At 37.8% G+C, this 14,489-nt stretch overlaps 1 protein-coding gene across 2 annotated transcripts in view; it reads left to right on the forward strand.

The window, feature by feature from the left end:
- Nucleotides 1-14,489, forward strand: part of PPP3CA (protein phosphatase 3 catalytic subunit alpha) — a 325,003-nt gene that overhangs the window by 169,157 nt on the left and 141,357 nt on the right. For both annotated transcript variants that reach the window (XM_027543972.1, XM_027543973.1), the window contains exon 2: nucleotides 3,613-3,813. In XM_027543972.1, coding sequence (XP_027399773.1) covers nucleotides 3,613-3,813 — 201 coding nt within the window. The remainder of the gene's footprint in view (nucleotides 1-3,612; nucleotides 3,814-14,489) is intronic.

A 14,489-nucleotide genomic window follows, 5' to 3' on the forward strand; every position in this document is an offset into this window, starting at 1 on the left:
GGAGAAAGTCTAATTCATGAAGGTCACACCCTACCTGGGGTGCTCTCCTTTTGCCTCTCACCTTCTTAAATGCTTCGGCTCTTTTTAACCTTTGACCCCTTTAATAAGGCCACTAGTGCGTGGTGGTGCCAATGGTGAAGAATCTGCCTGCAGTGCAGGAGACGCAAGAGACATGGGTTGGATCCCTGGGTCGGGAAGACCCCTGGAGTAGGAAATGGCAAATCACTCCAGTATTCTTGCCTGGAGAATGCCATCAACAGAGGACCTGGGGGCCTACAGTCCACAGGGCTGCAAAGAGTCAGACACGACCGAGCAGCTGAACACATAGCACAGTGTGTGTGACAGAGACCCAGTGCCTAACAATAAATCAGCCTCCTTCCCTCCTATGTTCCTGTGTTTCTTGCCTGACAGTTTTGCAGAGTCACTTAAACCTTGACAGTCATCCAGTTCATACCTTAGAAACTCTCTAAGGGGGAAAAAAGTCAAGTCATGGTCTTACCCCAAGTGTCCTTTTGAAGTTTCCTCATTTCTACCCCTATGATACCTCTGGGGAATTTTGAGTAGCTACCAGGTAAGGTGTTTTCTAATTTCAAACCTAATATAAAGACCCAGGTAAAGAAATGTGGCCACTGAAATGTTTGCACATTTTGTTAGGCAAGAAAAGAAGGGAGGGCAAAGAAAATGAACAAAATACTCCCCAAGTGCCAGAAGTCTAATGACGTCATTTTTTTCTTTTTTCTCCTCTTCACTTAATTCTTGAACTTTGTTTTTCTTTATTTTATACTATACTTTGATGTTATGGTATGTGATTAACAGGTCTTTTATTTGTGGTAAATTAGAGCAAGCAATTAGAATAGTAAATATGCAGTATTCAGTACACACAATAAAAATTAAAGAAATTCAAAACCTGTATAAAACAAAACACTGGAGAAAAAAATCATACAACTTAAGAGATATAGTGGGAAAGCCCTCTGCTCTTTGGATTATAGTTTGTACTCTGTACCCAACAGGACTTACCACACTTACCAAAATAATACAGACATTTTAGTAATGGGTGTATTTAAGAAGGTTATAAATATTGGTTTTTACAGCACTATAACTAGAAGATCCCCTGGAGGAGGGCATGGCAAACCACTCCACTATTCTTGCCTGGGGAATCCGCATGGACAGAGTAGCCTGGAGGGCTACAGTCCATGGGGTTGCAAAGAGTCGGACACAACTGAGCGACTAAGCACAGCACACATAACTATATAGACATTGTTCACAGCACAGCCAAATAGTATACTAGACTTGTGATTCCTTTTCTGTGTGCATTTTGTCTTTTATTTCACCTTTTGCTTTTGTATTATATACCTGTTCTACTATAAGCTATTCCAAATAATTTCTGAAAATAAAAGTAGTCTGTATAAGAAATATTTCTCAGGATTCATTGGAATTTCTATTCTAGAAAGTGGTTTACTCATCACTTTTTAATTATGAAGCACTGTCTTAAGTACGTTCTGGGAAGCAGTGTGGTGAAGCTGTTCACACAAGTATTCCGGCATCAGACTGCCAGAGTTTATGCTCAGTGGGTCTACATATAAATCACTAGGTGATTATCTTGGGCAAGGTGCTTAAGATTTTTGTCTCAAGTTTCTCCCCCAGAGTAATGTTATTGGGACCAAATAAGTTTATATATAAACACTTGTACTTATGGCTTACTCATCTTACAGCTTTATTGTTGTGTCTGACTTTATTAACCAAACAATGCCTGGCATAAAATAAAACACTCTATAAATGTTAGCTACTACTGTTACTATTTACTTTAGTTATTATAAAAGTCCTCAGATAGATATAATCCCCAGTTTACAGGTGAGGTCGTTGTTGCTGTTCAGTTGCTAGGTTGTGTCCAACTTTTTGTGGCCCCATGGACTGCAGCACACCAGGCTTCCCTGTCCTTCACTAACTCCCGGAGTTTGCTCAAATTCATGTCCACTGAGTCGGTATGCCTTAACTGAAGACAAAGGAGGTTATTTAGCTTTCCAGGGTCGCGTAGCTGGTGAGGGCTCTGTGCCAAGGTTTGCACCCGCATTCATCTGACCATGAAAGCCCTACACATGCCGCTGCCACTTCATCTTGGTAGCACAGTTCAATAGATATGCTTGGATTGTTAGGAAAACCAAGCTTGCATCCATTAGTACATGTTCATTTCCTGATTTTCCTTCTCTCTTAAGTAGTTGTAATTTCTCCTGGATAACAAATCTGTGCTGTTAGATTGCACACAATGTCTTGGCATAGGTCTACTATAAATCTTGCTTCTTTGAGAAACACTCTTAAGAGGTAAGTGGCCTACATTTAATCCATACGTTAAGAGAGGAGCTTCATATGGAGTTCTTATGCATATGGCATAATGCACATGGCAGGTGAAAGTTAATATGAAACAGTGTTGGTGCTTCTTCCAGATATTTCTGATAGGTCTGAGTTATCCTGTAAAGGAATCCTTGTGTAAAATAAAGAAATAATGAGTTTCCCCCACTGAAGGACTTATTCGCCATTTATTAACCTTTATAATACGATCTCTGATCCATACCTTTGGATGTCCTGGCACATTGTAGGAATTTAGTGACTATCCTCTGGCTAAATGAGTGAATGAATGTATTCAGAGATGTGAAGAATGACAGTAGCTGCAAGAGACTGTCTTACTGTTAAAAAGTCAGGTGCATGGTTGGAAGAGAGTATGTTTGGCTCTAAATCTGAGAATAAGTGGGATCTGACATTACATCATGTGGCTTCTCTGGTGGCTCAGATGGTAAAGAATCTGGAAGACACAGGTTTGATGCCTGGAGAAGGGAATGGCAACCCACTCCAGTATTCTTGCCTGGAGAATTCTATGGACAGAGAAGCCTGGAGGACTATGCCTCTAACACTTTCTGGGGGCTTCTCTGGAGGCTCAGATGGTAAAGAATCTGCCTACAATGCAGAAGACCTGGGTTCAACCTCTGTTCCTAAATGCCAGTGTCTCTTTTCCATGTGGTACTGTCCTGCTGTTCAAGAGTTTCCTTTCATACATGCACATACAAGTCCTGGTTTTCTGTTTGGTATTCGGTGTGTTTCTGCATTTTCAGTCTCAGATTCTTGCTGTCTCCTTAAACAGTGAGTCAGTCCGTTTACTCAGGGATGTGACTCCCACTGGTTGGAAATCTGGTCTGGCAGGCTGTTTCTCATTCCGCTATCCCAGTGGAGGAGCCTGCTTTTTAGTGGAGAAACATCTTTACCTGAGTCAAAATTGAATGGATGCTTGGATAGTAAGTCTTTTCTTTTGCTTTTCTTCTGCTGTTTTGCCTAACAAACAAGTAACTCTTGTTTTTGTTATTCACTCAATCAGTAGCTTTTAGATGGATGAGCTAGGTACTGGATGAATAAGAACTACACATTTCCTTTCAGCAGTCACATTACATCTTGAATTGAGGAAGGCAGTCTTTAGTTCTTGATAGCCCTGGATCATATTTTGATATGAACTTTAAAAATGCTCCAATAGGTGGTGAGTGATAGGGATAGATATTTGGTAGCTATTATTACATCTTCTGTTGTTGAGTTTCAATTAATATGATCCTTTTATTTCTTCTCTTTCAGCTGTCCCATTTCCTCCAAGTCACCGGCTTACGGCAAAAGAAGTGTTTGATAATGATGGGAAACCTCGTGTGGATATCTTAAAGGCACATCTCATGAAGGAGGGCAGGCTCGAAGAGACTGTCGCATTGAGAATAATAACAGAGGGGGCTTCAATTCTTCGACAGGAAAAAAACTTGCTGGATATTGATGCTCCAGTCACAGGTAAGGCCTGAGGATGAAGGCTGTCCACTTGGAACCCACACTTGCAGTTTATAACTTCAAATCAAAAGTCTTAGATACCACTGAGTCTTCAAAGACCTTCATCATCTTGCTCGTTTACCGCCAAATCTGTACATTAGGAACTAAAGATTTTATACATATGTAAAATGTTTTTATTTTCATGTATTAAATAGCCATATGATGTGATGCTCTATAGACTAGTGTACAGCTTAGAGGTGATGGAGGTGTTCTGAAGTAAAACCTTAACTAAGTGATATTTTGTTAGTAGAACACTAACTGTCATGAAGAATCCAAGGTATTCATTGGGAAAGATCAGACAAAGCATAGGGATATTTCCACAGTGGTTACGTGCTAAGTTAGAGCAGTAGTTCGTCTTAGACTAGCATCACTGTCGTCATCACCTGGAAACTTATTAAACATACCATCTCAGCCCCCACCCCAGAACCATACTGCTCTAGATTTTTAGGGTGAAACCTAACAACCTGTTTCATCAAGTCATGTAGGTGCCCCTGATGCACATTAAAGTTTGAGAACCACTGAACTTGAGGAAGAGGACCAGATTTCTCTCCTTCCTATAGCATTCTGTGCCTAGAAAATATGTCTGTTTTTTTAATGGTTTTTGTTCTTTCACTCCTTAAGAGCAGATTCATACTTTGCATAAGTGGAACTTCTCTTAGACCATAATAATTAAATCTTGTCAAAAAGTTTAGTATTGTATAGAGGGTCAGTTAGTGGAGACTTTTCAGCTATACTTTGTGAAGTTTGCTAAATTTTCAGGTATTTGTTTTTAGAGAAGCTCAAAAGCATGTATTTTCTCCTTAACTATTATTCTGGCAAAGGGAAAAATTTAAACATAGGAGTTTATCCTTTTATAAATAAAAAAGATTTTTGAAATATATATACAACTGATTGCTTCTTTCTTCAAAACCTTCATATATTTTTAATATTACTGGCCTTGAAATATATTTTTGAAGGTGACTGCTTGGAGCAAGATAAGCGCTCTTGAATATCAGACTACCTTCTTTGATCATAATACCTCTGAATGTTCCTATTCCAAAGAAATTGACATATACATTTTGTTTTGGGTTAGCCATAATATTTCTCTTATTTGTAATTCAAAATAATAATGAATGTGTTTGGGGCCAGGTAGCAGTCAGTGTTGGATCAGTGGTGAATAAACCAAGCTATATACTTACCTTGTGTGCATGACAATGATCCCCATTTTCCATGTGTTAAAATGCAGTCATGCCTTATTATCTTTGACTTACAGACACTGTGGACATACAAGAACAAAACAAATATGAATATGCTTTACTTTCTTAGATAATAAAATATGAGAAAATTTTAACATCTAAATAGTAGCATGGAATCCATCAGCAAAAAAAACTACCTTAAAAAACTGTATATTCCATCAATAAATAGATGGCAAAATAGTAGCTTTAAATGATCTCTGTATCATTTGGATTATTTGGTTTTTGTAAGAATGAATGGCTTAATATTTTATTATGATATAATATGATAAATAGTATATGTTATAATATCATGATTTTTTTCTCCATTTCATGTGATAATGTGTGACCTCCAATGAAGGTCATGTTAGACCTTCATGTTAGACCTCAATGAAGAATTCATGTTAGACTCACTTATGAGCCAGTAGGTGTTAATGAAGGTGGTAATTATAACTAAAAGAAAACATGTGAAATAAGCATTTAAGGGGATGTATTTTCTTGGATGCACTCAGCTCATCTATTTGATGAGGCTCTGTCTTAAGAGAACACATAGCATTCTGTAAAAGTTAAATTCGTGATGTTTTATCCCTGAACCTTTCTGGGGTCTGTTGACTAACTGCCCTCATGCTCAGTAGAGGTTGGGCGTCATTCTTTCTAGAGAGATAGCAGCTGTCACTTTGGCAAATTTCAGAACATAAATATGAAGAGACTTTAGAAATCAGGACTCGATGATGTATAACTTTCCCTGGGGGAGAAAAAATACAAAGTCTTTTAAATAGTGACAGAAGTAGCTATGGAGACATCACAAAATATGTATCACTAGTGAAATATAACCCAAGCAGGAAAAACCCTTTCACTAGAGAAGTGTTTTATTTCTTGATGAAGGCATGATTCTAAGGTAGAAGATTCCATTGCAGTGATATCTTTCCCCCTTTTCTATAAAGATATGGAATAAAAGTAGTAGGGGTGATTTATTTTAATATTTCCATTAAAAGGGGGGGAAAAAAAACTTCATTTGCATATAGTTTACCAGAAAGCTAAATTCATAGCTTTGCATTCCCACCCATGAGCTTGCAAGCTGAAACACAGGACTGCAAAGTAAAATCAGGGTATACTGATTGGAGAAAATTACTGTGCCTTTGTATTTCAAGATACTTCTTAGAATTTATTTGTAACATTTTGTGATACATGATTTTATTCTGAGATTTTATTTCATCTGGACAGCTGAACATGCAGCTAAATTTTTATTTTTAGAATGTTTATTATTTGAATAACTGAATCAATAAAGTTATACTTTACTGACACTGGGTTATGCAGTAAAAGGCATAGTTTATCCTTCCAAATCTTCAGGGTAGTGAATTCTTTATATAGTTCAGAGTTCCACACTTAAGTAAAATGGAGACCTTAAGAAACAATTCAGAGGAGAAAGTAGAAGAGGAAGAAGTAGAAGAGGAGAGGGAGAAAAAAGAAAAGATTAGAGTTTATAAATAAGAATCTGTGAAAAAAGATTAAAGGGAAAGAATCAAGGACTTAGCAGAGAAGCAAGGACTTCTAATGTAGGGAGGAAAAGTCTGAAGCCTGATCATGTGGTGGTTTTCAAGTGGTATTAGAAATAGTCTCTCACGCATGTCAGATTCCTAAAATGTAAGGTGAGTGGTGTGGGTAGGAACTGACCAGTAACTTTCTTTTTTGGAATTCAACTTGAACAGGAGCAGGTACGTAACATCACAAAACTAAACAAATGGCAAATATTTTATAATTATGCACAAAATCCACTCCCCAGCTTTCCCTATTCTTTTCTCATTTTATTAATAAAAAACATTTCACTCTTAGATGTTTAAAGAAGAGTTGTGCTAATATCCATGCATGGTTTGCTCCCACTTAAAGAAAAATCCAGATATTAGTGTCCTGTTAATTTGAAATCTGGACTCTATTTCATTCCTTTAGCATTTTTTTCATGTTTAAATTTACAAAGCTGTCCAACTTCCCATATTCCCTCCACTTCAATTGTTTTTAAAGTGGTAAAAAGTTTATGTTCATTTAGGATTTTTTTCCTTTAAAATTCTGTACTTTTGATTTTGGAGAAAGACCAGGAAACTGCCTAGTCCCAACCTGGCTCCTCCCATGTGTCCCCTGGGGAAGGAGATAAAGCTCTGTGTACCTTACCCTCCTGAAGCATAGATTTAGATAAGCCAGGAACCATTGCCATGGGAGTAGAGATGAGGATTAGTTATGGGTCCCCAATCAAAACAAGGCAGGTATGAGTCACATTTTGCTCTTTCCTCTAAACTCACTTGCTTGATTGGAATGATGGCTGTTTCAGAGATTTAATTTGAAGTATGTGTTTCTATATTGGAGGCAATTTTGTGAAGGAAAGTATTTTCCTTCTTTTTGAATCTTTCTTTTTTTTTAAATTGAGTTGAAGTTTTCTGTGTTCCCTTGCAGACATACAAATGGATCATTAAAAAATGTGGCTAAATATCTGTGTGGCAATTTGTTATGAGCTGAATGTTTGTGTCCCCACAATAGTCATATGTTGAAGCCCTAATCCTCTTTGTGATGTTTTTGAAGGTGGCATCTTTGGGAAGTAATTGTGCTTAGATGAGTTCTGGGGGTGGACCCGTATGAGGGTGTTAGTGCCCTGATGAGACGTGCATGAGATGAGAGCCTTCTCTCTTTCTTCTATGTGGGGGTGCAGTAGAAAGGTGGCCATCTGCAAACCAGCAATAGAGCCCTTACCAAGCACTGAATATGCTAGCACCTTGATCTTGGACTGTCTAGCCTCCAGAACTGTGAGAAATCAGTGTTTGTTGTTTCAGCCACCCAGTCAAACATATTTTGTAATAGTAGCCAAACTAAGATACAACCCATTTGGGAATTCAATTTACCAAACATTTACCTGGTACAGGTTGTATGTGTTATATACAGGTGAGTAAGGCCTGGTTTCTGCTCTCCCAGTGGTCAGAATATAAGAAAACTGAAGCAGTTTTGGCAGGCTAGGAGAATTGGATCTGATTTTGACTACGGGGCCTTTCAAAAATGATAGTTCACATTGATCTTAAAATGTTTGTTCTGAGCAGACACAACAAACAGCATGTTAAAGACACTGATATTTTTCGTAAAGTGGGAAGGCATGATCGTGGAGGTTTGCTGTCGGTAGACAAGGTCTCAGAAGGGTGTGAGGGGAAAGGGTAGGGGGTGAAGCTGAAATTGGATGGTCAGGGTCAGATATTAATCTCTTGTGAGCAGCACTCAAACATCTGGTTACTGTTCTTCAGGCACTGGGGAGTGGAGAGGGTCTTGGAGTAGGGGGTTACACAATCAAGACTGTGGCTAGAATCCTGAATGAGATGAGTAGAGCGAGTGGGGAGGAGCTCTTGGAAGAGTTGTTGATCAAGAACCTTTCATCCTTGATCTGGGTGTCCCAGCAATGATTTTGGCAGGCTAGGAGAATTGGATCTGATTTTGACTACAGGGCCTTTCAAAAATGATAGTTCACATTGATCTTAAAATGTTTGATTAATTTTTACCTAATCAGTATCCATTAAAGACTTCTTGAATATGGTACGATGATTTACGCAGGAATCCAATTTATTACATCTCGCCTTCAAGTTCTCATATTTTCCTGTTTTTCTCTTTGACTTAGCAGAGAACATTTCCCTCATTTATAAAGCAGACACAGACCAGGAGCTTGGGTCTTTGAAAGAAAATGATTTAGAACTCATTTTCTGCTCTCTGGGCCGAGGGGACCGGCCAGCATCAGCTGGGCAAACTGCTAATCTCTCTGGTCTGTCTGTTTCCTGCAGGGGGGGATTTGTCCCTAGGGCAGCAAAGGATTCCCTCGGTGGCTGTGCCTGCCATTTAGCATGTCAGGCAGTTGCCAGGAGAACCCTCTGGCTTTGTTCCTGGATGTGAGAATGAACCAGTGGCCAAGTTTAAGGTCATGGCATTCCTTCCCTTACAGCAGCTGACGTCAATTAGGAGAATTCCCCGTGCCTTTCCTCTGGGGAGAGTGAAGTAGGGGGTAGGAATCCAGTGTCTTTTGAGAACTAAAAGATCAGTGTTTATTCTCTTTATACTATCATTTGTCACTATCAACGCAACATGGCCTTAGTTTATATGAGGATAAAATATTACTTCTGGGGCATTTTGCCCACTTGTGATTTCAGTGGCCAAATCTTTAGGGCCTGCCCTGCAGCCAGAGGCCTATTTTGGTACCCGGCCCACTGCTGGCAGGTCAGCACATTTCAGGCTCAGCCTGCGGCAGCAGCACCTCAGTTTTTTGATGTTTGTATTCCCCTTAATTTGGGCCCTTGACTTAAAAAAAATTTTTTTTTAAAGATGATGTTAAAAGGATAAACGGTCACTGCATGAGCGTGTCCTTTTCCCTGGTTTGTTTTCCTCCCTTGTTTTGCAAGGTTGGTCTTAGGAAACCCATCTTACAAATGAGAGAAGGGAGTCTCAGTTTACATCTGAGTTTCTTAAACTTGAACGTGGATCAGAATCTCCTGGAAGGCTTTATGGAACATAGATTGCTGAGTCTTACCTCCAGACTTTCTGATTTAGTATCTGGAGTTGTTGTTGTTTAGTCACTAAGTTGTGTCATACTTTTGAGACCCCCATGAGCTCTAAGCCTCCAGGCTCCTCTGTCCATGGGATTTCCCAGGCAAGAAACTGGAATGGGTTGCCATTCCCTCCTCCAGGGGATCTTCCCCACCTAGGGATTGAACCTGCATCTCTTGCATTGCAGGCAGATTCTGTACCACTGAGCCTCGGGAAGCCAGTTCTGGATTAGGGCCTGATAATTTGAATATCTGACAGGTTCCCAGATCATGATGACCTCCTTGATCTGGGAACACTCTGTGGGAACCACTGATTTAAGTATTGACTTGAAGTCTCATAGCTAGTAAGCTGAAGACCTTGTTATGCACAAGCATCTATCAACGTGACTCATGCCAAGCTATTACACTCTATTCTATACACTATTTTACCTCTGAAAAAAATGAAGCATTTCAGTTCATTTGACTGGAATTTGTCCTTGCTCATTACTGCAGAAAACATTAATTCTAAGCTTGCTGTTCAAGGTTCTCAAGAAATAGGAGGAATACATTATTTTGACTCAATTATAATTTATTATATTTCAAATTAAAAATTAGAATAACGTAAGGGTCAGGACCAAACAATAGTGTTAGTATGGTTGGGGCACAGCATTTATATAGTTTTTCCCAGTGAAAAACTTTGTAGTGCTTATCTTTACACGCTCTTTGAGAGCTGACTGTAGAAAGTTACTGCCGGGTCTGCTTTTAAACGAAAATGAAGGAAAACTGGAATCAAAAGCATCTGTAAGTGAATTGTGTGGTAATGAATATAGTATTATTTACCATCTGAGCCACCAGAGTATTAAGAATAGTTGAGCCTTAGGAATTCAGCATTTGGGTGCAGTGTACAAGTCAGTAATAATCTGTTAACATCAGTAGACATATAGCACCATCCAGAAGAAGCATTTGATAGTTACTACAATTGCAGCATGATTACATGTAGAGATACTTTTCTTTAAGACACAGTGCACCCTGTTCGTTTTCAGTTTGCCATGAGTCAGTGTGTTTCACAAATAGTAACCTAAGTACTGTTTGTTAAGGCAGTGCCTGTAGTTGTTTCCATAGGAAGATAAAAATCCCTAAGCTATTGCGCTTAAAATCTGACAGTGATCACTTGCAATGATAATACTCTGATGGTTTTGGAGAAGGTTGAAATATATTATTATCAATACTACTGTGACTTTAAGAGAAGTAGTGAGTTTTTTAAAAATATTTTAAAAATTTTTTGACTTAATTTTATATGGGGTATATTTGATTAGCATTGTTGTGTTTCTTTCAGGTGTACAGCGAAGTGATTCAGTGATACTTATACATGCATCTATTCTTTTTCAATGTCTTTTCCCATTTAGGTTGTTACATAATACTGAGCAGAAATCCCTGTGCTATACAATAGGTCCTTGTTGGTTATCCTTTTTTTTTTTTTTTTGTAACAGTGTGTACATGTCAATACCAGACTCTAACTGTCCCTCTTCCCCTCCCTTCACCTTTGGTAACCATAAGTTTGTTTTCTTAATTCTGTGAGTCTGTGAGAAGTAATGTTTCAAACAACACTGAAAGACTTCCAGGGAAGGAAAGAGCATTTTGGATACCTTGAAAGAAAACTAGACATACTCCCCGTGTCTACAGGAAATGCAGATTATATTCGTGTTTCCAGCTTATCTCACATTCCATTTTCTCGTTGAAGTATCCCTATTAATTTTAGATTCCAATGATTTTATTTTCTTGTGATCCAGTAATGTTTACAGGCTCTTACTGGACATTCCCACATACTGGCCACAGACTTGTACTGGGCTGTAACAAAGTTTTCTCTGGTCCAGAGTGAAATTGTCTTTTTTCATTTTAGTGAGAATGCTTTTTTTATGTACCTGAAGCTATGGTGATGATAGGTAGTAATTGTTTTTTATATATTCCATTGGGGTAGGAAGTTAATGAGTTATTTTTACTACGAGGCTGACATTTGTTAGGTTCTTGTTTTTTCCACTCGCTATTATAAACACTGTACTTTTTAACTCTGAGTTTTCACACAATCCTATGAAGGAAGTGCTGTGATCAGCTCAGTTTCACAGTGAGGAAACTGGATCTCAGTGAACTTGAGTATGGTATCTAAGGTTATTGATCTAGAAAGTCCTAGAACTAGTATTAAAACCCAGGCAGTTCAATAGCATCTATTCCTATTTTATTTGGGGTTAGAAATTAATTTTATGGGTTCATGAAATGTTAAACTTGGGAGTAACCATATAGCGTGGCATTTAACTAGAGCTGACCCTTGTTTAACTAGGGGTTGAAGGGTGCTGATCCTTTATAGGGTTGAAAATGCGCATATAACTTACAGTTGGCCCCCAATATACATGAGGCTTTGCACCCACAAAGTCAACCAACCTCCAGTACTGTACTATTTTCTATTGAAAAAGAAAGAATCCTCAAGGTTCAAACCTGTTTTGCTCAAGGGTCAGACCTGTATGTTGTACTGAATTTTTTTTTGTTGTTTCAGGCTATTATCCTATTAAATGTTAACATCTGAGACCATGGGTTTTATGTTATGGTTCTGTGAATATTCCTCTGTTTCACATTGATTTTAATGTAAATACAGTGCTGATTTGCACACGGTGAATTATGTGTGTATAATGGAAATGCATGGGAACCTTTTAAGCAGAGTATGTATGTATTTATGCATATGTATGAATGTGTATGTTTCTATGTTGTCAGTAACATCATTTAAATAGCAGTTTTCTTTTTACTCTGTTCTTTTCTCCTGGCTGAAGTGGAAGATTTTTGATAAATGACATACTGGATAAATACATGAACTGGTCATAAGTAGCTTTTTATAGAAGAATCTGTGGTTTAATTAGTGGATTAATATGAGAAAAATATTCAGTTTTGAGACAACTGCTTTACCATTATTTAAAATGACTACCTTCATACATAAAATGTGTTCTTTAAAATGTAAGTTAAAGATTTTCATGTACACATCTTGCTAATGTTAAAACAGATTCCCTGAGAGAAGGCCGTTAAGTAGTTCAGTCCAGGCGTGGCTTTTGTTTTGGGTGTTACATAGCTTTTCCTTCTACTATGTCAGGCTCTCCACCAGCATCATGGAGTGAGCGTCACCCCGTGAAGTCATGCAGAATCCACAGATAGGTTTGAGACCTAATTCAGCTGCTGAGTAAGGAAAAAAAGGAAAACTCAAAAAAGTCCAGTGTTCATTCCTCATATTAAAGCCTAGATGGTGTATATAGAATCCGTTGCTGTTGTTGTTAAGCAGCTAAGTTATGTCCAACTCTGTGCCACCCCATGGACTGTAGCCCACTGGGCTCCTCTGTCCATGGAATTTCCCAGACAAGAATACTAGAGTGGGTTGCCGTTTCCTTCTCCAGGGGATCTTCCTGACCCAGGGATCAAACCTGCATCTCCTGCATTGGCAGGTGGGTTCTTTACCACTGAGCCACCAAGGAAACTGATACATACACACCTGCACACATTGATATATATATGTAAATGCAAAAATCCAGGCCAAGAATAAATTGCTAACTGTTAACAGCAGTTAACAACTTTATGTAGCTTTTATCATATGAAAATGACATTTCTAGTTAAATGTATTTTTTAAAGTAGGATTTTACTGCTTTTGTGATGATACAAAAAAGCAAGCAACACACCGCACATCCAGGGGATAATCAAGTCTATTTCAGAGATTTCTATGAAACAATATTGTATTTTAGTATTCTGAATAAGATTTCAGCTCCTGTTATCACATGGTTAGTTTTTGCCTCCAGTTTGGTGTGTGGTATGCTCCTCTGTCATTAATTTCTGTTCATATTTGACATTGTGGTCCAGGTACCAGGCAGTTTCAGACATAGCAGCATTGTTTCATTCTGTTCCTCAAGGTATTTAAGGTTTGGAAACCAGGTTTTTAAATGTCAAGTTCATAAGCGTCATATATGAAGGTGAAAGGAAAACATTTTTTTAATAAGCTTTTCTTAATATTTCTCTTAACGCTCTCTGCTCTGAACTGTCTTTCTTACATTTGCAATAAACAAAGTCCTCTGACAGAGTAAAATTAGGATTCATGGAAAGAAAGATTGTAGGTAATAATGAAGGAAACATAAACTTACCAACCAAAATTTTCTTTTTCTCTTACAGTACCATTTGTAATGATTTATTTAAAAAGATATATCAAGGTCACCATTTTATTTACAGTGACTTTCTTTTCAGATTCATATGTTTTGGTTGTATTCCAGATTACATTGTTGGGTTGTTTGAATTTTACGATTAGTGTCGGATATTTTAATATTAAAAATCTATTTGGAATTCATGAATTTGATTCCATTTCACAAATGTCATTAGCTCATCATCTCTGAATATGCTATCTGATTTTAGATGCCATCTGGTGGTATGCATTTGATACATCTAGTGGTAATTTGAACCGCCATCAATCTCATCCTTTATTGTTCATGAAGGAGAATATTTTTGAAATGACTTGCAAAGACTTTTGTTTCCACTTCAAACAAAGGATCCTTTGTACCTTGCTTTCTGTTTTCTCAAATAAAAATGCATATTTGCTTTGGTCTTTATTAACATAATCTGAGTCTTTCTTAAGACAGCATTGACTTTGAAAATCAAGTTCCCATTTTAAGAAACTCAATTTAGTTCAGAGAAATATGTTGATATATAGCATCCCCCTTAAAATGCTAATTATGTATGTTTTTTATTTCATTTTTAAATGGTAAAATTTGATTGGCTATTTGGATACCATGTGATGAATAGGAGATTATCAGATAATCATCAACAGGAAACAGAATTGTTCATTGAAAATTCTCTTCCTCATATTTTAAAC

The sequence above is a fragment of the Bos indicus x Bos taurus genome, chromosome 6 (assembly GCF_003369695.1).
Source record: "Bos indicus x Bos taurus breed Angus x Brahman F1 hybrid chromosome 6, Bos_hybrid_MaternalHap_v2.0, whole genome shotgun sequence".
In the NCBI taxonomy this organism is placed as follows: domain Eukaryota; kingdom Metazoa; phylum Chordata; class Mammalia; order Artiodactyla; family Bovidae; genus Bos; species Bos indicus x Bos taurus.